The sequence below is a fragment of the Topomyia yanbarensis genome, chromosome 3 (genome assembly GCF_030247195.1).
Source record: "Topomyia yanbarensis strain Yona2022 chromosome 3, ASM3024719v1, whole genome shotgun sequence".
Taxonomy (NCBI): domain Eukaryota; kingdom Metazoa; phylum Arthropoda; class Insecta; order Diptera; family Culicidae; genus Topomyia; species Topomyia yanbarensis.
In genome coordinates this window covers 231553310-231576650 of record NC_080672.1, presented here as the reverse complement: position 1 = coordinate 231576650, position 23341 = coordinate 231553310, and the positions used below count along the sequence as shown (strand labels likewise).

The 23341-nt window shown below is 36.7% G+C and overlaps 1 protein-coding gene across 4 annotated transcripts in view; it reads right to left on the bottom strand.

The window, feature by feature from the left end:
- Positions 1-23341, bottom strand: part of LOC131688993 (cytokine receptor-like) — an 860358-nt gene that overhangs the window by 605031 nt on the left and 231986 nt on the right. For 3 of the 4 annotated variants that reach the window (XM_058973707.1, XM_058973706.1, XM_058973709.1), the window contains one exon: positions 15070-15143. The exons of the other annotated variant lie outside the window; for it this stretch is intronic. In XM_058973707.1, the coding sequence (XP_058829690.1) occupies positions 15070-15136 (67 nt within the window). In that variant the 5' untranslated portion in view covers positions 15137-15143. Of the gene's footprint in view, positions 1-15069; positions 15144-23341 lie in introns of those variants that run through there. 4 annotated transcript variants of the gene reach the window in all.

Sequence of the window (23341 nt, the reverse complement as noted above, 5' to 3'; positions counted from 1 at the left end):
GGTCACCAACAATCATTCGAAGTCTCTTTGGCCACACTGGCCACCATCGACGGATCCGGAAGCATCCAAATTCAGAATAACGGTTATATTGATTGGTCGAAAATGGCTAGACTGATTAGATCAACTTAGTCTCAAATGAAAGGTGTTGCGTCCCCGGAAACTGACTTCCAGCTCCGGAGTTACGGGTTGTGGAGTGCAATCACATAGAAAACTCCGATTCAAACCGATACCGCGATGAATGCAAAAAGGTGCTCTTATATATACTTACCAAGTGTAATAAGAATGAAAGACATTTCCATAATGTTATATTGTACGAACCAGCTATTAAATCATAGTTTGGAGAAATGAAAAAGACACAATTGCACCTCTAGGTGGATTAAAACAGGTTCTTGCCTTTCTCATATAAAGAAAGGCTATGCAATCACTGTAAAAATCGACTTTTCAACCGAGGCCCGGAGGGCCGAGTGTCATACACCATTTGATTCAGTTCGTCGAGGTATGCAAATGTTTGTGTGTGTATGTATGTGTGTATGTGTGTGCGTGTCATTTAAACTCACACAATTTTCTCAGAGATGGCTGAACCGATTTTCACAAACTTAGTTGCATCTGAAAGGTATAACGCTCCCATAAGCTACTATTGAATTTTAATGTAGAATACATTTAAGCTTTCAATATAGGGGTCCCGTTTCAAAATATCGGCTGCGGCGCCGCGTCAGATTTTGAACGTTAATAATTTTTATCATACTTAACAGAATGATTTGATTTTTAGGTCAATTTGTTGAAAATATGTTCCTCTATGCTGTATTAAAATTTGAAGTATGTATAACATGTACTAATAACAAAAAATTGTGTTTTGAAAAATCTTTCGAAAACGACTCGGAAAAGTGAAAATTTTCAGCCCATCCCGCACAGAGCCGTCACTATGGTGGACCAACCGAACAATAAAATAATGAAAAGTGTATATATAGGTCCACTACATGTTTGATCCTATGATTATTCGCATTGGGTTGCTTGACGAGAGCAGTTGGTGGGGGAAAGACGGCATATTCCTTTGGTTAGGCAATTAGAAGCCGGACGGAAAGCAAAGGCTCATGCACGGCACGAGAAGGAGCGAGAAAGCGATAGTAGTGCATATTAGCGCGATTATATAAATATCTGTCGGTCGGTTTTTCTCATCATTCGTATTCGTTCAAGCACTAGCAAGCAGTCAGTCCACTGAAGGAAAGCAGTTGGCGATGACGACGGTCGGAAAATGTGCCCCAGCTACTGGTGACTCATCGCAACCCGATCAGGAACTGTTGCCCTGCAAGAATTTCGCTCCAACTAAAGGGCAACAGAGCAACTAATCTGTAGGCTATCGTTCCAGCGTCTGGGTCGTGAGATTGTGCAGGACTGCAAAGTCGAGCTACGCATACAAAGCTCAGTCGTAATGATGCCGCGAGAAGCCAACGATGCGTAATTGGTCGGTTTGTTCGAGAATGCAAAATAGTGCGCCAAACGCATAACTTTCAGGCCAAATACATTAAATTGGCTCAACGCGCCCGCGGGGAGTACGGCGGAATTATGCTCCCGCAATAAAACAATAAACGGTTCTTTACAGGACCAATTAATTGTGTTCTAATAAGAGTTAAACTGAAATTTACATTTTATGGTGCATAACAAATAATTTTCAGAAAGCTATATAAGAAATACGATGTGTGGAACGAAAGAAAGAGAATTTAAATTATCCTCTCTCGGTCGTTTTCGTGCACTGCTTTTCCATTCCTTTCTGCTGCTAATACCATCATAACCAAAACGAATGTGCGTATTCTCCCACCATCCCATGGCCAGTGTTGCCACAATCGCATGTCGCTATTACAATTTGAATTATTTTTTTGATCCTCTCTAGTATTGATAAAATATAGAACGTGCAAAGTACATTAGTCGCATGCTTTTATTCGAACTATTTGGCAGCCTCCGTTGATTAACTGCATAAATCGATTTGTTTGTGCAGCACCTTGCTAGTAGCAAACTAAATAGCCTTTATCAGTGCTAACAAATAACACAAAAGAATTTAAACTTGTGAAAATCTTTGCCTTCCTTCTTTTCAAATCTGCAACATTCTTTGAAAATATTGTTGGAATGTTGTTATTGAAAAACTGAACATGCAAGTTTGCTAGCACTGGCCACTAGATTGAAGGCGATGGAAAGACAGAATATTCGTTTTGGTTATGCTAGTATTGGTAGCCGAACGGAAAGGAAAGGCACAGGAATGGCACGAAAACGAACGAGAGAGCGATAGTAGTGCTTTCTCGTGTTTTCATATATGAATATTAGTCGGTCGGTTTTTCTCATCATTCGTATTCGTTCAAGCACTAGCAAGCAGCCAGTCCACCGAAGGAAAGCAGTTGGCGATGACGACGGTCGGAAAAAGTGCCCCAGCTACTGGTGACTCATCGCAACCCGATCAGGAACTGTCGCCCTGCAAGAATTTCGCCCTAACTAAAGGGCAACATAGCAACTAATCCGTCCGCGGGGAGTGCGTCCGAATTATGCTCCCACAATAAAACAATAAACGGTTCTTTACAGGACCAATTAATTGTGTTCTAATAAGAGTTAAACTGAAATTTACATTTTATGGTGTATAACAAATAATTTTCAGAAAGCTATATATGAAATACGATGTGTGGAACGAAAGAAAGAGAATTTAAATTATCCTCTCTCGCTCGTTTTCGTGCACTGCTTTTCCATGCCTTTCTGCTGCTAATGCCATCATAACTAAAACGAATGTGGGTGTTCCCCCACCATCCCATGGCCAGTATCAGCGCTAACAAATAAGACAAAAGAATTTAAATTTGTGAAAATCTTTTCCTTCCTTCTTTTCGAATCTGCAACATTCTTTGAAAATATTGTTGGAATGTTGTTATTGAAAAACTGAACATGCAAGTTTGCTAGCACTGGCCACTAGATTGAAGGCGATGGAAAGACAGAATATTCGTTTTGGTTATGCTAGTATTGGTAGCCGAACGGAAAGGAAATGCACACGAATGGCACGAAAACGAGCGAGAGAGCGATAGTAGTGCTTTCTCGTGTTTTCATATATGAATATTAGTCGGTCGGTTTTTCTCATCATTCGTATTCGTTCAAGCACTAGCAAGCAGCCAGTCCACCGGAGGAAAGCAGTTGGCAATGATGACGGTCCGCAAAAGTGCCCCAGCTACTGGTGGCCCATCGCAACCAACTACCGATCAGGAACTGTCGCCATGCCAGTATTTCGCCCCAACTAAAGGGCAACGGAGCAACTAATCCGCTGGCTAACATTCCAGCGTCTGGTTCGTAAGGTTGTGTATTACTTCAAAGTCGAGCTACGCTTACAAAACTCAGGCATAATGAAGCCAGTGATGCCTACTTGGTCGGTTTGTTTGAGAATAGTGCGCTAAGTACGTAACTTTCTCGCAAAAGAAATCAAACTGGCTCACAGTTTCCGCTGGGAGTGGGCGTAAATTACAATAAAAGCAACGGTTTTTTCAGGACCAATCAATTGTGTTCTAGTGAGAGTTAAACTGAAACTTTCATTTTAAGATGTATAACAAATTTTCAACAAGCAACATAATACGTTGTGTGGAAAGAAGTAGCTTGCACACGGAACAATTAATTTAAATTATCCTCTCGCTCGTTTCGTGCACTACTTTTCCATTCCTTTCTACTGTTATTATCAGTATTACCAAAACGAATGTGCGTGTTCCCTCACCATCCCTCTAGTGATCAGTGTTGCTTCAATTGCATGTGTTTAAGAGAAACGTTGAAGTCGCACGCTTCTATTCGAGCTCCGTGAGCATTAAATGATTTTTTTGTGCAGCTCCGTGCACAAAACAAAATGGCCCTACTAGTGTCTGATTCGTGAAATTGTACAGGATTTCAAAGTCGAGCTAAGCTAATAAAGTTCAGCCGTAATGGTACCCGAAGAAGCCAGTCTTGTCGTTTTGTTCGAGGCTACAAAATAGTTCGCCAGACACGTAACTATCATGCCAAATATATCCAACGACCAGCGCATCACCATCAACACTAACGCCGATACCAAAGGTTCTTTTCAGAACCACCATTATTACCATAGAGAATTATTTGAAAATTTCCCATTCAAACGTGATTCTGTTGAATATTATTATATTTAAATTAAAGTCTCGAATTGAAATCACGACGCTCCGGTTATGTCACAGACATTACCCACCCATCTTTTTTATTGTGACCACGACTAACGGTTTAATATAGACACTCCATTTCAATATTTCGAAAGGAACAGAAGGTCGAGTTTGGAAAGTTTGTAACTTTCATTGTACTTAACCAAATTACACAATGTTCGCACTAATGATTCAGAAATATGACCAGGAATCTTCTATTAGATTTGTAAGTATGTATAATTTACATGAATAAAGAAAAATTGATTTTCAGCAATCAATTATTATCTGTTCTGCCATTGGCCAGTACTATGCGACTTCCTCATGCTAACAATTCATTTCATCGTTAGCCATCTCCCTCACCAAGGCCAACACCGCCAACAAAAACGGTCCTTTTCAGGACCACCATCATTTTTGTAAAGAATAATTTGAAATATTCCTCGCCCAAATCACCTTTTGTCCGAAAATTCCAATGAGTATCAACATATTTGAAGAACGTGTTCCTTATGTATTCTACATCTCTCCGGTTATGTCGCAGACATTACCCACCCATCTTTTTTAGTTGATCCGACTTCCGGTTCCGGAGTTACGGGTTGAAGAGTGCGGTCACACAGCAAATTCCCATATAAACTGGTACCACCGTGATGTTCAAATGATGTAAAACATATTAAAATTGATGTAACATTACTCTAGTTTGCGGGTCTGGATCACTAATGATCAATCAAAGCAGCTTTGACCACATTGGCCACCTATGACGGTTCATGACGCCCCCGGGGAACCCGCCAAGTTCCAAGGCTAATATCACACCCATTCCCCAACGAATTCTCTACCAATTTTTACAAACTTGATTTCAAATGAAAGATACAGTAATGCCATTAACTGCTGCTGAATTTCATTCGGTTCTGACTCTTGCTTCCGAAGTTACAGGGGTGTTAGTAAGGATACACTGGAATTTCCCATATAAATCGGTACAATCGTAATACCTCAGGGGCTAAAATGGTCACCAAATTGCTTCTAATCGCAGATCTAGATCACTGATTGCCAATCAAACATTCTTTGAATATATTGTCCACTATCGACGATTCCGGAAGTCCGGAATTCCGGGCATATTCCACAATTAAAGTCACATCGGTTCTTCGGTGATGAATGAACCGATTTTCTCAAACCTAGTCTCAAATGGAAGGCAAAATATGCAGTTGAGTATTGCGTTGCCACCCCTTCCCCCCGCCTTGCCCTTACACCTACCTCCTTCATCACTCCCCTCCCCTTGGACCACCCTCACGCCCGCATGTCCTTTATCCACCCTGTATACCGAAATAAGATGAAGGATTTCTGACGCATCCTCCACTCCCATTCTACTAACCACCCATTCCCTCGACTTTCAAACTCATTCCACCAACATTTCAAAATATAATCACATGAAGATAACATTGAACTCATGCTGATTAGGCTAATTAAATATTATTCTTTTGCCTTTCTCATATAGAAAGGTTATGCAATTGCTCCAAAACCGACTTTCTAACCGAGGCCCGGAGGGCCGAGTCTCATATAACATTCGACTAAGTTCGCCGAGATCGCAAAATATCTGTGTGTATGTATGTGTATGTGTGTGTGTATGTGTATGTATGTGTGTATGGATGTGTGGATGTGTGTATGTATGTATGTATGTATGTATGTATGTATGTATGTATGTGTGTGTATGTGCGGATTTGTTAACAAAATTTCCATATCGTTTGTATGTATGTATGTATGTATGTATGTATGTATGTATGTATGTATGTATGTATGTGTGTATGTGCGGATTTGTTAAAAAAATGTCCACATCGGTTTCTCGGAGATGGCTGAACCGATTTTTACAAACTAAGATTCAAATGAAAGGTATAATATTCTAATAGGTTGCTATTGAATTTCATTTTCAACCGACATCTTGTTCCGGATTACGAGTTGAAGAAAATGGTTACAAAACAAAATTTGTGGATTTGTCCACATCGGTTTCTCGGAATTTACCGAAGTAAGATGAAGGATTTCTGACGCATCCTCCACTCCCACTCTACTAACCCCCCATTCCCTCCACTTTCAAACCCATTCCACCAACATTTCAAAATATAATCACATGAAGATAATATTGAACTCATGCTGATTAAGCTAATTAAATATTATTCTTTTGCCTTTCTCATATAGAAAGGGTATGCAATTGCTCCAAAAAACGACTTTCTAGCCGAGGCCCGGAGGGCCGAATCTTATATAACATTCGACTCAGTTTGCCGAGATCGCAAAATATCTGTGTGTATGTATGTGTGTATGTGTGTGTATGTATGTATGTATGTATGTATGTATGTATGTATGTGTGTATGTGCGGATTTGTTAACAAAATGTCCACATCGGTTTCTCGAAGATGGCTGAACCGATTTTTACAAACTAAGATTCAAATGAAAGGTACAATATTCCCATAGGTTGCTATTGAATTTCATTTTCAACCGACATCTTGTTCCAGATTACGAGTACGTACGTACGTACGATCACGCAGCAAATCCCGATCCTAACGAATTCTGCGATGAATGTAAAAAGGTGAATTTTTTTTCCAAAATGTAAACACAACTGTTGAATTTATAGATCTAGGTCATCAACAGTCATTCAAAGTCTCTTTGGCCACACTGGCCACCATCGACGGATCCGGAAGCATCCAAATTCAGAATAACGGTTATATTGGTTTCTCGAAAATGGCTAGACCGATTTGATCAACTTAGTCTCAAATGAAAGGTGTTGCGTCCCCGGAAACTGATATTAAATTCCATCTCCATCCGACTTACGGCTCCGGAGTTGCGGGTTGTTGAGTGCGATCACATAGAAAACTCCGATTCAAACCGATACCGCGATGAATGCAAAAAGGTGCTCTTATATATACTTACCAAGTATAATAAGAATGAAAGACATTTCCATAATGTTATATTGTACGAACCATCTATTAAATCATAGTTTAGAGAAATGAGAAAGGCACAATTGCACCTCTAGGTGGATTAAAACAGGTTTTACATTTCTTACAAAAGAAATGTATAGGATTCGCTCAAACTTTGAAAACTTTTTCCGAGGCCCGGAGGGCCGAGTCTCATATACCAATCGACTCAGCTCGACAAATTGAGACAATGTCTGTATGTGTGTGTGTATGTGTGTATGTATGTATGTACAAAATGTCATGTAATTATCTCAGCAATGGCTGAACCGATCTTAATGAAACTAGTTTCAAATGAAAGGCCTAACGTTGCCATTTGACACTATTATTTTTGATTTTCGATATGTTGTTTACTTTCTGAGATATGGACGATTTTGTCAAAAAACAGCAGGTTTTTCGCAAATAATTTCCGAATAATATAATATTGTCCCACAAACTGCACATAAATAGAAAGCTTGTAAAAATACCTTTCTAACAAGCTAAAGAGATATTAAACATTTTGTATTTTTAGTCCTCGCTTACCAATTTCCACTAACTAAAATTGAGATTGTTTCATACAGAGTATTGCTTTACTGGTGTTTTAGGGGCAAAACTATACCGATTTTGAATATCGGGGTATGAAAACACATCTACGTGATTCAAGGAATTCGATGTTGAGAACATTTGTGAATTTCCTTTATAATAAATTAACTATTTCTTAAAAATCGATATATAAGTTCACTTCAAAGACAAAATAATGTGTTGATAAAGAAACAGTGAGTTCTAGTATTTATCCCTTGGATTAGGCATTGCGTTCAATCATGAGGTAAATGTTGGATGGTATATCAATAAACAGATCAACAAGTGAGATAAAAGATTTCTCATATAATTATACCCCTGGCGTCACCGAAAGTAAAATAGTACGTATGTTTGAAGCCCAAAAATCTAGCGAAATTTTAGCTCTTTTGCAAGACTTAGGTTATACTGGTTATGGCGCAAAAATTACTACTTACATTATTTATGATAAGAATTTAAGAAATCAATATATCATAATAATATACCTATAAAAATAATGTCACTGCATTAACCAACATTTGCCATTCCTCACACGCCCCCCCCCCCCCCCCGCCCATCTCTATCTCTCTCTCTCTGTTTCTCTTCTATCGCATCTATCTAGCTATTTCTGTATCCATTTCTAAGTTGTGTGATAAGATCTTCTGCCAATCTGAAATATTTATTAATTGTAATTGCGAAGGTTTGAAACTATTTTTGTCTGCTGCTACATCAACTCAACTTTAATTCAATTGTATTCAAAGCCTTTATCTACACTATAATTAAGGAAATTCATGGCTATATCAGAAAAATATTTGGCTTAACTGGGTAATATGAAAGTTTGACATGAAAATTTCCAAAAGAGACATTCCACGTGCGATATTTAAACTATTCGTATCTCTATTGAATTTTGAATGAAACATATGCTCAAAGACTGAAAGCTGAAGCCAGCAGGATTGGACTTGCCATCAACGTTTCGAAGACAAAATACATGAGAGGACTAGAACCTCTTCCACAATGTGAACCTCCCACCCGAGCTCGGATTGACGGTGATGAAATCGAGATGGTCGACGAATTCATGTTGGGCTCACTGGTAACCGCCCACCATTAATACAGCAGAGAAATTCAGAGACGGATCTAGGCGGGAAATTGTGCCTACTGTGGACTCCGGAGGACGCTCCGGTCGAACAAAATTCGCCGCCGCACGAAGTTGATTATCTACAAGACGCTGATTAGATCGGTGGTCCTCTGCGACCACGAGACCTGAACTATGTTCGTTGAGGACCAACGCGCCCTTGGAGTTTTCGAACGAAAGGTGTTGCGTACCATTTATAGTGGAGTGCAGATGGAAGACGGAACATGGCACAGGCGAATAAACCATGAGTTGTATCAGCTGCACATTCGTTATATTGGTACGAACTTTCATGAGAAATAACGGATCAAAGACCAAAAATATCCACAAATTAGATCCAGGAAAAGAAGTCTCCCAATGTATCCACTCTCGATGAGGGGTGCAACTACAATGTGTCTTCTAACTTATCGTCGTCCATATCTGCATATACTGAGTAGTTTGAACCATTTTTTTCACAGTATTGGTCTGTATAGGACTTATTTATCCATATTTCCTGCACGAGAATTCCGAACGAAACAATATGAAAGCTATAAGGATGAATGGAAAGAGACTGCATTGCAATCAACTGAATGCATGGCTTCTATGCTATCGATATAGCCTAGACATTTCACACTATTTACTTCAATGCAAATAAAAACTTTGAAATATCTACCTGTCTCATTCACGAATCGCATTCTTCCTGTCGTTCTCTGTTCAAGGGACTTGAAAGCACATGTGACCTTGTCTAACTTTGCTATATTCAATTGCGCGTTAAAATACTGGACCAGTAAATTCTATTCAATACATAAATCTTTTATTCGGGAATTTGTGACCAAAAAGTAAACTTCGAGTTCCAAAGCAAATTGAACGTTCCAGGTGTCGATAACTTATTAAGGTCCAACAATAAAGTAGAAACACCAGATAATCTCAAAACGACGCGTCAAGTAAAGAAGCATGAAAACAAAAAGAATAAAACCAAAAAAAGATGGAAGCCCTAGAAAGTTCATTGCATATTTATTACCCTTTTCTCAGAAGATGGTATGTTCTAAAATATTTCAAAACTTTCTGATGCAATGGTTCTCAAATTCGTACAATCCGGTTTATTCATTTTCTTTATTCAAAAATGTTTTTAGCTTCAAATATATGACCATTTCATTTCAATTATTTATTTCATTTAGCATCTTTTTATTCGTTTTGTTCATCTGCGTTCATTTTACTTATTTTATTCGTTTCATTCTTTGGATTCACTCTGATCAGTTTATTCTTTTTGTGCATTTTATTAATATCATTCAATTAACTTATTTTATTCATTGTTTTCATTGTATGCATTTAATTCATTTTTTCCAGTTTATTCATTTTGTTCAGTTTCTTCATTTTAATAATATGACTACTTTTTCAGTTTTAATCACTTCATCCAAATAATTTATTTGATTCAATTTATTTCCTTATATTGATTTATAACCTTTTACCATTCTTTAATTTTTCATTTCAATCAGTGCATTTTATTCTGCTCATTTCTTTCATTTTATTCATTTTATCACTTCAGTTCATTTTAATTATTTGATTCGTTTGTTTTATTTATGCATTTAATTTATTTTTTACTTTATTCATTTTGTCCATCCATTATTTTTATTCATTTGATCCATTTCATTAATTTGATTCATTGTATTCAATGGATGAATTAAATCAATTTGATTCATTTGATTCATTTGATTCATTTGATTCATTTGATTAATTTGATTCATGTGATTCATTTGATTCATTTGATTCATTTGATTCATTTGATTCATTTGATTCATTTGATTCATTTGATTCATTTGATTCATTTGATTCATTTGATTCATTTGATTCATTTGATTCATTTGATTCATTTGATTCATTTGATTCATTTGATTCATTTGATTCATTTGATTCATTTGATTCATTTGATTCATTTGATTCATTTGATTCATTTGATTCATTTGATTCATTTGATTCATTTGATTCATTTGATTCATTTGATTCATTTGATTCATTTGATTTATTTGATTCATTTGATTAATTTGATTAATTTGATTAATTTGATTAATTTGATTAATTTGATTAATTTGATTAATTTGATTAATTTGATTAATTTGATTAATTTGATTCATTTGATTCATTTGATTCATTTGATTCATTTGATTCATTTGATTCATTTGATTCATTTGAATTCATTTGATTCATTTGATTCATTTGATTCATTTGATTCATTTGATTCCTTTGATTCCTTTGATTCATTTAATTCATTTGATTCATTTGATTCTTTTGTTTCATTTGATTCATTTGATTCATTTGATTCATTTGATTCATTTGATTCATTTGATTCATTTGATTCATTTGATTCATTTGATTCATTTGATTCATTTGATTCATTTAATTCATTTAATTCATTTGATTCATTTGATTCATTTAATTCATTTGATTCATTTGATTCATTTGATTCATTTGATTCATTTGATCAATTTGGTTCATTTGATCAATTTGATTAATTTGATTAATTTGATTCATTTGATTCATTTAATTCATTTAATTCATTTGATTCATTTGATTCTTTTGTTTCATTTGATTCATTTGATTCATTTGGTTCATTTGATTCATTTGATTCATTTGATTCATTTGATTCATTTATTTCATTTGATTCATTTGATTAATTTGATTAATTTGATTCATTTGATTAATTTGATTAATTTGATTAATTTGATTAATTTGATTCATTTGATCCATTTGATTCATTTGATTTGATTTATTTGATTCATTTGAATCATTTGAATCATTTGAATCATTTGAATCATTTGAATCATTTGAATCATTTGAATCATTTGAATCATTTGAATCATTTGAATCATTTGAATCATTTGAATCATTTGAATCATTTGAATCATTTGAATCATTTGAATCATTTGAATCATTTGAATCATTTGAATCATTTGAATCATTTGATTCATTTGAATCATTTGAATCATTTGAATCATTTGATTCATTTGATTCATTTGATTCATTTGATTCATTTGATTCATTTGATTCATTTGATTCATTTGATTCATTTGATTCATTTAATTCATTTGATTCATTTGATTAATTTGATTAACTTGATTAATTTGATTAACTTGATTAATTTGATTAATTTGATTAATTTGATTAATTTGATTAATTTGATTAATTTGATTAATTTGATTAATTTGATTAATTAGATTAATTTGATTCATTTGATTTGTTGGATTCTCTTGATTCATTTTATTCATATCTTTAATTTTATGCATTTCATGTTCAGTCATTCGTTATATTTCATTCAATTTGTTAGTATGAGTCAATTTATTTTATTAATCTTATAACTATTTCCAAATATAATCTTAATTTTTATTTAATAACCTAATCTAATTTGATTCGTGTATTTTATAATTTTGATTTATATTAATTTTTCTACTTATTTTATGAATTTAAAAACCTATTATTTAATTTTTTGCTTTACTTTTATATTTCGGTCATTTTGTTGATTTCTATAATTTATTCAGTTTATTCGAGATTTTATTCGTGCAAGACTAGAAACTGTTTTCATCCCACCTCTAGTTGGGTGCCTACTTCTCGTGAGTTCTGCAAACTAATCCAATAGTGAAATGTGTAAGAAATGTCTCATCTCACTGCTAGGTGGATTAAATCGGTTTTTAATAATTAAGTTGAATTCAAAACAATGAATGTACCGAAAACGTTCGGTCACATTTATAATAAAATTACCGAACTATTCAGTAGATTTTGACAGATCCGAAAAAAATCTTAATTGCCGAATGCTCTGTAACTATTTCAATTACCGAACTGATTACCAAACGTTCAGCTGTTGAAAGTTCGGTAAAAATTACCGAATACTGCGAATATTTCTAAGTGTGTATGTAACCCCTTAATCAAGAATACCATTTAAAAGAGTTTATGTCGTTAAACAAATATTCCATTATTACTTTTTTATTTTCTTGTCTAGTGCTGAGGAATAATTAGAGAAAGAAATACCCACCACAACATTATATATTAAATTTTACATAATTATTTATTTATTTTAATATTTTACATTTGTCTTAAAACTATCTTCATGCATGCTATTTTGTATTATTTCTATACAAGGAAAATATTATTGGTTCATCTTCTGAATTAGAATACCTATTCGTCTCTACTTTGCCCCCAGGAATAGGCACAAAACTGTGGAATTTTTGAGTTCCAGATATTGTTTTGGCGTTATTATACAGCTCTTAGAGATCTTCTGACATTTTGTTGTGCTGTTCAGTGAATATTCAGAAAAAAATATAACTGTCCAGTTATATAACTCTTGGGGACTTGTTATGGTATTTCCATGGTCGCGAGCAAGACTAGCTTTTTTGCCATTCACTTGAGAGTGCCAGCAGTAGCATCACAGGGTCCTTTTCAATGGGAAGCTGCAACAAAATGCCATTTTGCGATTAAGGTTGGAGAGAGTATCGGCAAAAATCAAAAACGAAAAAAGCAGTTTTTTCCACACTGAGTGTTAGATCTTCATAAAAATCAATCAGCAGTACTGTAACAACATTTTACATAAGCTGATTGATTTTTATGAAGATCTAACACTCGGTGTGGAAAAAAACTGTTTTTTTTTGTTTTCGAATTTGGCCCTTTCTCTCTTCAACCTTAACTCATACTTTGAGTGGAATCTACACAAGCTTGCAAAGTTTTTCTTATTTTTGTATTGTGCTGCTGCTTCATCAGACATGAAATAAATTTTTGAAAAGTTTGTCAATTGTTTCATAAAATTTATCAGATTTGAGAGGAATAATGAACTGCAGTCAACAAGTCTCCTTGTCTTCCAGTCTTCTTGTCTTCTAGTCTTCCAGTCTTACAGTCTTACAGTCTTCCAGTCTTATACCAAATTCGTTACTGAGACTTTTTGCATGTATCTGGCAACTAGCAGCTGGGAAAATGGATTCTGAGATGATCATAACTTTCATTGGTTTAGTTTTCGATAAAAATACACTGAAGAAAAAAAATCAGTTTGGACAAGGTAAAGTTTTTTTCAATAAATTTTTTTTTCCTCAAAAGTGCCCAATATGAAAAAGTTTTGCCCTTTTCAAAAGACAGTCTAGATCATTTTTGGAAAAACAAAATATGCAAAGTAGCTTTTTGTGACAAAGTCTACATGTACAGAAAGTTTCATTAAAATCTGAGAGGGTGCTGCCAACATTTGTTCGAGTTGGCGCGAAATTCGTCAATACTATTTGTTACTTAATAATACAACCGTTATTTAAACTAGTATTGTCACGAGTCATATTTCCACTGACGGCACGAAACGCTAACTGCAACGGTACACTGGGATACAAATGTACCTTACACCAACTGACTCCAGCTTCCACGAAGGCCAAAAGCAAACTGGCTTTACCACATTTTCCTACTCTGACTATGAACTCTAAATTGAATTATGGTTTGGATCGTTTTCACGCGGCTCCAAAGATAGGATGCGCCTCATTTGTACCCTAGTGCAACGTTCGAGGGTTAAGTGTGTTGATAGTGCATATTCTAATCAGCTTAACATAACTCCTTTTCGTGCGGGAGATTACGCTTGACTAGGGGTTTGTTTAGGTAAACAAATTGTTTCACAGTCCGACACTAGCTTCTCCTGGCACTACGTTAGTGTCGGGGTCTGATGAGAAGTAGTCGAAACGAAGATTCCATAACTAGTTCAGTTATAGTTTTCGTGCTTCTCACGCACAAAAGTGGTTTTACCCAATTTTCTCCTTAGTAGAGAAAAAATGCTTTTCACCTATCTTCTTAGCTAACTCTCGGAATTTTGCGCAAGCAATCTAATTCTCATTCTAATCAATTTGACGATAGAGTTGTTTACATTGATTCACTTTAAGTAGAAGTATTTATAGAATGCGATCCTGATACCTAAAAAAGTGTCGGTGTCACAATTGCTTCTTGTTATTTTAATGAATGTGTCTATCCGATGACAGCGTGCAAGTTACGGAGATTGACGAAGAAAATAATATTTTATAACAATCCCAGGACATCACAACCCTAGCACCAATTGGGGGTTTATGATAGTTGTGTAGCCACTGATAAAACATATATTACACTTGTGGCGTGCTACAAAACTTCAATTGTTACTTGGAAATCTCAGAAAATAACTTTATGTACGCTGAACACAAAAAGCACCTTTATTTAAATAGTTTATTCGACTGGGAGAACTTTTTGTTTGTTTTCGAAATGTACTATCCCGAAAAATAATCTAGATATTTGATTTGTCACATTCCATATTCATTAGTAGGTTAATAATGTTTAATACTTACATCCCAGGCCAAGCACTGAATAAATATATATGAATATCAGCGAAGTTGTCACACGATAGTCTTGCATAGCGCATCTGTAAAACACGAACATTGGATTTAATCAAATAGTATGTGTAATAGAATGAAGCAACAAAATAAATTTGTGTAAAAACATTAAGACGGTTTCGACTAATCGAATTGATTTTTTTACATATTGGGAATCTACTCATTTCTAGAAATGGGCTTTATGGAGGATTTGATCAAAACCTGTTGGTTTTCGAGATATGGAGCTCCATGCTTGCCATTTTCGGTGCTTTCATGCGTCATGTTTTTCGTTACTATTGGCAAGCACCTATCTAAAATATTTAAAATATCGGATGTTTATGAGTTTTCATTTATTTAACAGAAGTATCGCTATGACCTGACACAAGATTATAGGGATCTTTGTTTCGTTTTTAGAGCCTTTTTAGGCAAAAAAAACTTGTTTTAATTCAACCCAATGGTGCAATTGTCACTTCCCATCTGTCCAAACTACGATCCCATGGCTGGTTAATGTCAATATAATATTGGAAATGTCTATTACATATTCAGTATTACATTGCACATACATACAATGGATCGGTAGCCACAAACTTGAGATGCTATGTGTCGACGCTGAAATACTTGAAACCAGCAGCGGACTCCGTCGAAAATTTTCAACTCGTTAAGAAATTTTAATGTTATATTACTCGCTAAGAAGAAAATTGGTTTAAGGCCCCCGTCGGGCTTCTTTTTCTTCTTATCTGCAGAATTGACGATATCAATATAATACGCATATACGATACTCATATGAATGTATGCGTGCACGCGAATGAAATGAATGATTTCTACAACCCGCTTTTTCTCTCGCTTTTCCCATAAAACTACCCAAGTATAGTATACCAATGGATTCGTAAGAATCCGAGGAAGCTAATGTTAGCAAGTAAAACTTGGTTTGAAAAATTTCATAACAACGTTTTTCAATTTTCCCGTCGTACTCATTATATCGTCGCTTGTTCTGCGCAGTAGAAAAGCACGGGGTTTGTGCTAAATTAGTACTACCCGAAAGCATGGTGTAGGGGCTAATTATAAATCATGTCACACTTGTATTGAGGGAGGGACAGTGAAAAATTTTAACATTTTGTGAAATATGGTGCAAAAAAGTAACCTGAAACATACCAAATCTATTTCTACCGAAGAAGAAAACATTTGACATCTTATTCGTGACTTATTTACCAAGGAAATAACCAATAACCCTGAGAAGAGGGAGGGGGTAAATGAAATGAAAATTTTGCGTTACATCATTGTTAGTTGCCCTGTTTGTATTTTAGAACTCACAGATAAAGCTTCGTTTGTGGAGAAATCTACTAGAAAGCTTCGATTGCCGATTTCTTTCCAGTTGATACTATAAATTTAAAAAAAAAGATGGGTGGGTAATGTCTGCGACATAACCGGAGAGATGTAGAATACATAAGGAACACGTTCTTCAAATATGTTGATACTCATTGGAATTTTCGGACAAAAGGTGATTTGGGCGAGGAATATTTCAAATTATTCTTTACAAAAATGATGGTGGTCCTGAAAAGGACCATTTTTGTTGGCGTTGTTGGCCTTGGTGAGGGAGATGGCTAACGATGAAATGAATTGTTAGCATGAGGAAGTCGCATAGTACTGGCCAATGGCAGAACAGATAATAATTGATTCCTGAAAATCAATTTTTCTTTATTCATGTAAATTATACATACTTACAAATCTAATATAAGATTCCTGGTCATATTTCTGAATCATTAGTGCGAACATTGTGTAATTTGGTTAAGTACAATGAAAGTTACAAACTTTCCAATCTCGACCTTCTGTTCCTTCCGAAATATTGAAATGGGGTGTCTATATTAAACCGTTAGTCGTGGTCACAATAAAAAAAGATGGGTGGGTAATGTCTGTGACATAACCGGAGCGTCGTGATTTCAATTCGAGACGTTAATTTAAATCTAATAATATTCAACAGAATCACGTTTGAATGGGAAATTTTCAAATAATTCTCTATGGTAATAATGGTGGTTCTGAAAAAAAACCTTTGGTATCGGCGTTAGTATTGATGGCGATGCGCTGGATCGTTGGATATATTTGGCATAATAGTTACGTGCCTGGCGAACTATTTTGTAGCCTCGAACAAAACGACAAGACTGGATTCTTCGGGTACCATTACGGCTGAACTTTATAAGCTTAGCTCGACTTTGAAATCCTGCACAATCTCACGAATCAGCCACATTGCCAACTGCTTTCCTGGCTGCTTGCTAGTGCTTGAACGAATACGAATGATGAGAAAAACCGACCGACCAATATTCATATATGAAAACACGAGAAAGCACTACTATCGCTCTCTCGCTCGTTTTCGTGCCATTCCTGTGCCTTTCCTTTCCGTTCGGCTACCAATACTAGCATAACCAAAACGAATATTCTGTTTTTCCATCGCCTTCAATCTAGTGGCCAGTGCTAGCAAACTTTCATGTTCAGTTTTTCAATAACAACATTCCAACAATATTTTCAAAGAATGTTGCAGATTCGAAAAGAAGGAAGTAAAAGATTTTCACAAATTTATATTCTTTTGTCTTATTTGTTAGCGCTGATACTGGCCACGGGGTGGTGGGGGAACACCCACATTCGTTTTAGTTATGATGGTATTAGCAGCAGAAAGGAATGGAAAAGCAGTGCACGAAAACGAGCGAGAGAGGATAATTTAAATTCTCTTTCTTTCGTTCCACACATCGTATTTCATATATAGCTTTCTGAAAATTATTTGTTATACACCATAAAATGTAAATTTCAGTTTAACTCTTATTAGAACACAATTAATTGGTCCTGTAAAGAACCGTTTATTGTTTTATTGCGGGAGCATAATTCGGACGCACTCCCCGCGGACGGATTAGTTGCTCTGTTGCCCTTTAGTTGGGGCGAAATTCTTGCAGGGCGACAGTTCCTGATCGGGTTGCGATGAATCACCAGTAGCACTTTTTCCGACCGTCGTCATCGCCAACTGCTTTCCTTCGGTGGACTGGCTGCTTGCTAGTGCTCGAACGAATACGAATGATGAGAAAAACCGACCGACCAATATTCATATATGAAAACACGAGAAAGCACTACTATCGCTCTCTCGCTCGTTTTCGTGCCATTCCTGTGCCTTTCCTTTCCGTTCGGCTACCAATACTAGCATAACCAAAACGAATATTCTGTCTTTCCATCGCCTTCAATCTAGTGGCCAGTGCTAGCAAACTTGCATGTTCAGTTTTTCAATAACAACATTCCAATAATATTTTCAAAGAATGTTGCAGATTTGAAACGAAAAAAGGAAAAGATTTTCACAAATTTATATTCTTTTGTGTTATTTGTTAGCACTGATAAAGGCTATTTAGTTTGCTACTAGCAAGGTGCTGCACAAACAAATCGATTTATGCAGTTAATCAACGGAGGCTGCCAAATAGTTCGAATAAAAGCATGCGACTAATGTACTTTGCACGTTCTATATTTTATCAATACTAGAGAGGATCAATAAAATAATTCAAATTGTAATAGCGACATGCAATTGTGGCAACACTGGCCATGGGATGGTGGGAGAACACGCATATTCGTTTTGGTTATGATGGTATTAGCAGCAGAAAGGAATGGAAAAGCAGTGCACGAAAACGACCGAGAGAGGATAATTTAAATTCTCTTTCTTTCTTTCCACACATCGTATTTCTTATATAGCTTTCTGAAAATTATTTGTTATACACCATAAAATGTAAATTTCAGTTTAACTCTTATTAGAACACAATTAATTGGTCCTGTAAAGAGCCGTTTATTGTTTTAATGTAGAATACATTTAAGCTTTCAATATAGGGGTCCCGTTTCAAAATATCGGCTGCGGCGCCGCGTCAGATTTTGAACGTTAATAACTTTTATCATACTTAACAGAATGATTTGATTTTTAGGTCAATTTGTTGAAAATATGTTCCTCTATGCTGTATTAAAATTTGAAGTATGTATAACATGTACTAATAACAAAAAATTGTGTTTTGAAAAATCTTTCGAAAACGACTCGGAAAAGTGAAAATTTTCAGCCCATCCCGCACAGAGCCGTCACTATGGTGGACCAACCGAACAATAAAATAATGAAAAGTTTATATATAGGTCCACTACATGTTTGTTCCTATGATTTTTCGCATTGGGTTGCTTGACGAGAGCAGTTGGTGGGGGAAAGACGGCATATTCCTTTGGTTAGGCCATTAGAAGCCGGACGGAAAGGAAAGGCTCATGCACGGCACGAGAACGAGCGAGAAAGCGATAGTAGCGCGATTATATAAATATCTGTCGGTCGGTTTTTCTCAACATTCGTATTCGGTCAAGCACTAGCAAGCAGCCAGTCCACCGAAGGAAAGCAGTTGGCGATGACGACGGTCGGAAAAAGTGCCCCAGCTACTGGTGACTCATCGCAACCCGATCAGGAACTGTCTACCTGCAAGAATTTCGCCCCAACTAAAGGGCAACAGAGCAACTAATCTGTAGGCTATCGTTCCAGCGTCTGGGTCGTGAGATTGTGCAGGACTGCAAAGTCGAGCTACGCTTACAAAGCTCAGTCGTAATGATGCCCCGAGAAGCCAACGATGCCTAATTGGTCGGTTTGTTCGAGAATGCAAAATATTGCGCCAAGCGCATAACTTTCAGGCCAAATACATTAAATTGGCTCAACGCGTCCGCGGGGAGTGCGTCTGAATTATGCTCCCGCAATAAAACAATAAACGGTTCTTTACAGGACCAATTAATTGTGTTCTAATAAGAGTTAAACTGAAATTTACATTTTATGGTGTATAACAAATAATTTTCAGAAAGCTATATAAGAAATACGATGTGTGGAACGAAAGAAAGAGAATTTAAATTATCCTCTCTCGGTCGTTTTCGTGCACTGCTTTTCCATTCCTTTCTGCTGCTAATACCATCATAACCAAAACGAATGTGCGTATTCTCCCACCATCCCATGGCCAGTGTTGCCACAATTGCATGTCGCTATTACAATTTGAATTATTTTATTGATCCTCTCTAGTATTGATAAAATATAGAACGTGCAAAGTACATTAGTCGCATGCTTTTATTCGAACTATTTGGCAGCCTCCGTTGATTAACTGCATAAATCGATTTGTTTGTGCAGCACCTTGCTAGTAACAAACTAAATAGTGCTAACAAATAACACAAAAGAATTTAAATTTGTGAAAATCTTTGCCTTCCTTCTTTTCAAATCTGCAACATTCTTTGAAAATATTGTTGGAATGTCGTTATTGAAAAACTGAACATGCAAGTTTGCTAGCACTGGCCACTAGATTGAAGGCGATGGAAAGACAGAATATTCGTTTTGGTTATGCTAGTATTGGTAGCCGAACGGAAAGGAAAGGCACAGGAATAACACGAAAACGAGCGAGAGAGCGATAGTAGTGCTTTCTCGTGTTTTCATATATGAATATTAGTCGGTCGGTTTATCTCATCATTCGTATTCGTTCAAGCACTAGCAAGCAGCCAGTCCACCGAAGGAAAGCAGTTGGCGATGACGACGGTCGGAAAAAGTGCCCCAGCTACTGGTGACTCATCGCAACCCGATCAGGAACTGTCGCCCTGCAAGAATTTCGCCCCAACTAAAGGGCAACAGAGCAACTAATCCGTCCGCGGGGAGTGCGTCCGAATTATGCTCCCACAATAAAACAATAAACGGTTCTTTACAGGACCAATTAATTGTGTTCTAATAAGAGTTAAACTGAAATTTACATTTTATGGTGTATAACAAATAATTTTCAGAAAGCTATATATGAAATACGATGTGTGGAACGAAAGAAAGAGAATTTAAATTATCCTCTCTCGCTCGTTTTCGTGCACTGCTTTTCCATTCCTTTCTGCTGCTAATACCATCATAACTAAAAAGAATGTGGGTGTTCCCCCACCATCCCATGGCCAGTATCAGCGCTAACAAATAAGACAAAAGAATTTAAATTTGTGAAAATCTTTTCCTTCCTTCTTTTCGAATCTGCAACATTCTTTGAAAATATTGTTGGAATGTTGTTATTGAAAAACTGAACATGCAAGTTTGCTAGCACTGGCCACTAGATTGAAGGCGGTGGAAAGACAGAATATTCGTTTGGGTTATGCTAGTATTGGTAGCCGAACGGAAAGGAAAGGCACAGGAATGGCACGAAAACGAGCGAGAGAGCGATAGTAGTGCTTTCTCGTGTTTTTTATATGAATATTGGTCGGTCGGTTTTTCTCATCATTCGTATTCGTTCAAGCACTAGCAAGCAGCCAGTCCACCGGAGGAAAGCAGTTGGCAATGATGACGGTCCGCAAAAGTGCCCCAGCTACTGGTGGCCCATCGCAACCAACTACCGATCAGGAACTGTCGCCATGCCAGTATTTCGCCCCAACTAAAGGGCAACGGAGCAACTAATCCGCTGGCTAACATTCCAGCGTCTGGTTCGTAAGGTTGTGTATTACTTCAAAGTCGAGCTACGCTTACAAAACTCAGGCGTAATGAAGCCAGTGATGCCTACTTGGTCGGTTTGTTTGAGGATACAAAATAGTGCGCCAAGTACGTAACTTTCTCGCAAAAGAAATCAAACTGGCTCACAGTGTCCGCTGGGAGTGGGCGTAAATTACAATAAAAGCAACGGTTCTTTTCAGGACCAATCAATTGTGTTCTAGTGAGAGTTGTGTGGAAAGAAGTAGCTTGCACACGGAACAATTAATTTAAATTATCCTCTCGCTCGTTTCGTGCACTGCTTTTCCATTCCTTTCTACTGTTATTATCAGTATTACCAAAACGAATGTGCGTGTTCCCTCACCATCCCTCTAGTGATCAGTGTTGCTTCAATTGCATGTGTTTAAGAGAAACGTTGAAGTCGCACGCTTCTATTCGAGCTTTTTGGCAGCCTCCGTGAATAATTTTTTTTTGTGCAGCTCCGTGCACAAAACAAAATGGCCCTACCAGTGTCTGATTCGTGAGATTGTGCAGGTTTTCAAAGTCGAGCTAAGCTTATAAAGTTCAGCCGTAATGGTACCCGAAGAAGCAAGTCTTGTCGTTTTGTTCGAGGCTACAAAATAGTTCGCCAGGCACGTAACTATCATGCCAAATATATCCAACGACCAGCGCATCACCATCAACACTAACGCCGATACCAAAGGTTCTTTTCAGAACCACCATTATTACCATAGAGAATTATTTGAAAATTTCCCATTCAAACGTGATTCTGTTGAATATTATTAGATTTAAATTATCGTCTCGAATTGAAATCACGACGCTCCGGTTATGTCACAGACATTACCCACCCATCTTTTTTATTGTGACCACGACTAACAGTTTAATATAGACACCCCATTTCCATATTTCGGAAGGAACAGAAGGTCGAGTTTGGAAAGTTTGTAACTTTCATTGTACTTAACCAAATTACACAATGTTCGCACTAATGATTCAGAAATATGACCAGGAATCTTCTATTAGATTTGTAAGTATGTATAATTTACATGAATAAAGAAAAATTGATTTTCAGGAATCAATTATTATCTGTTCTGCCATTGGCCAGTACTATGCGACTTCCTCATGCTAACAATTCATTTCATCGTTAGCCATCTCCCTCACCAAGGCCAACAACGCCAACAAAAACGGTCCTTTTCAGGACCACCATCATTTTTGTAAAAAATAATTTGAAATATTCCTCGCCCAAATCACCTATTGTCCGAAAATTCCAATAAGTATCAACATATTTGAAGAACGTGTTCCTTATGTATTCTACATCTCTCCGGTTATGTCGCAGACATTACCCACCCATCTTTTTTATTGCGGGAGCATAATTCAGACGCACTCCCCGCGGACGCGTTGAACCAATTTAATATATTTGGCCTGAAAGTTATGCGCTTGGCGCACTATTTTGCATTCTCGAACAAACCGACCAATTAGGCATCGTTGGCTTTTCGGGGCATCATTACGACTGAGCTTTGTAAGCGTAGCTCGACTTTGCAGTCCTGCACAATCTTACGACCCAGACGCTGGAACGATAGCCTACAGATTAGTTGCTCTGTTGCCCTTTAGTTGGGGCGAAATTCTTGCAGGTAGACAGTTCATGATCGGGTTGCGATGAGTCACCAGTAGCTGGGGCACTTTTTCCGACCGTCGTCATCGCCAACTGCTTTCCTTCGGTGGACTGGCTGCTTGCTAGTGCTTGAACGAATACGAATGATGAGAAAAACCGACCGACAGATATTT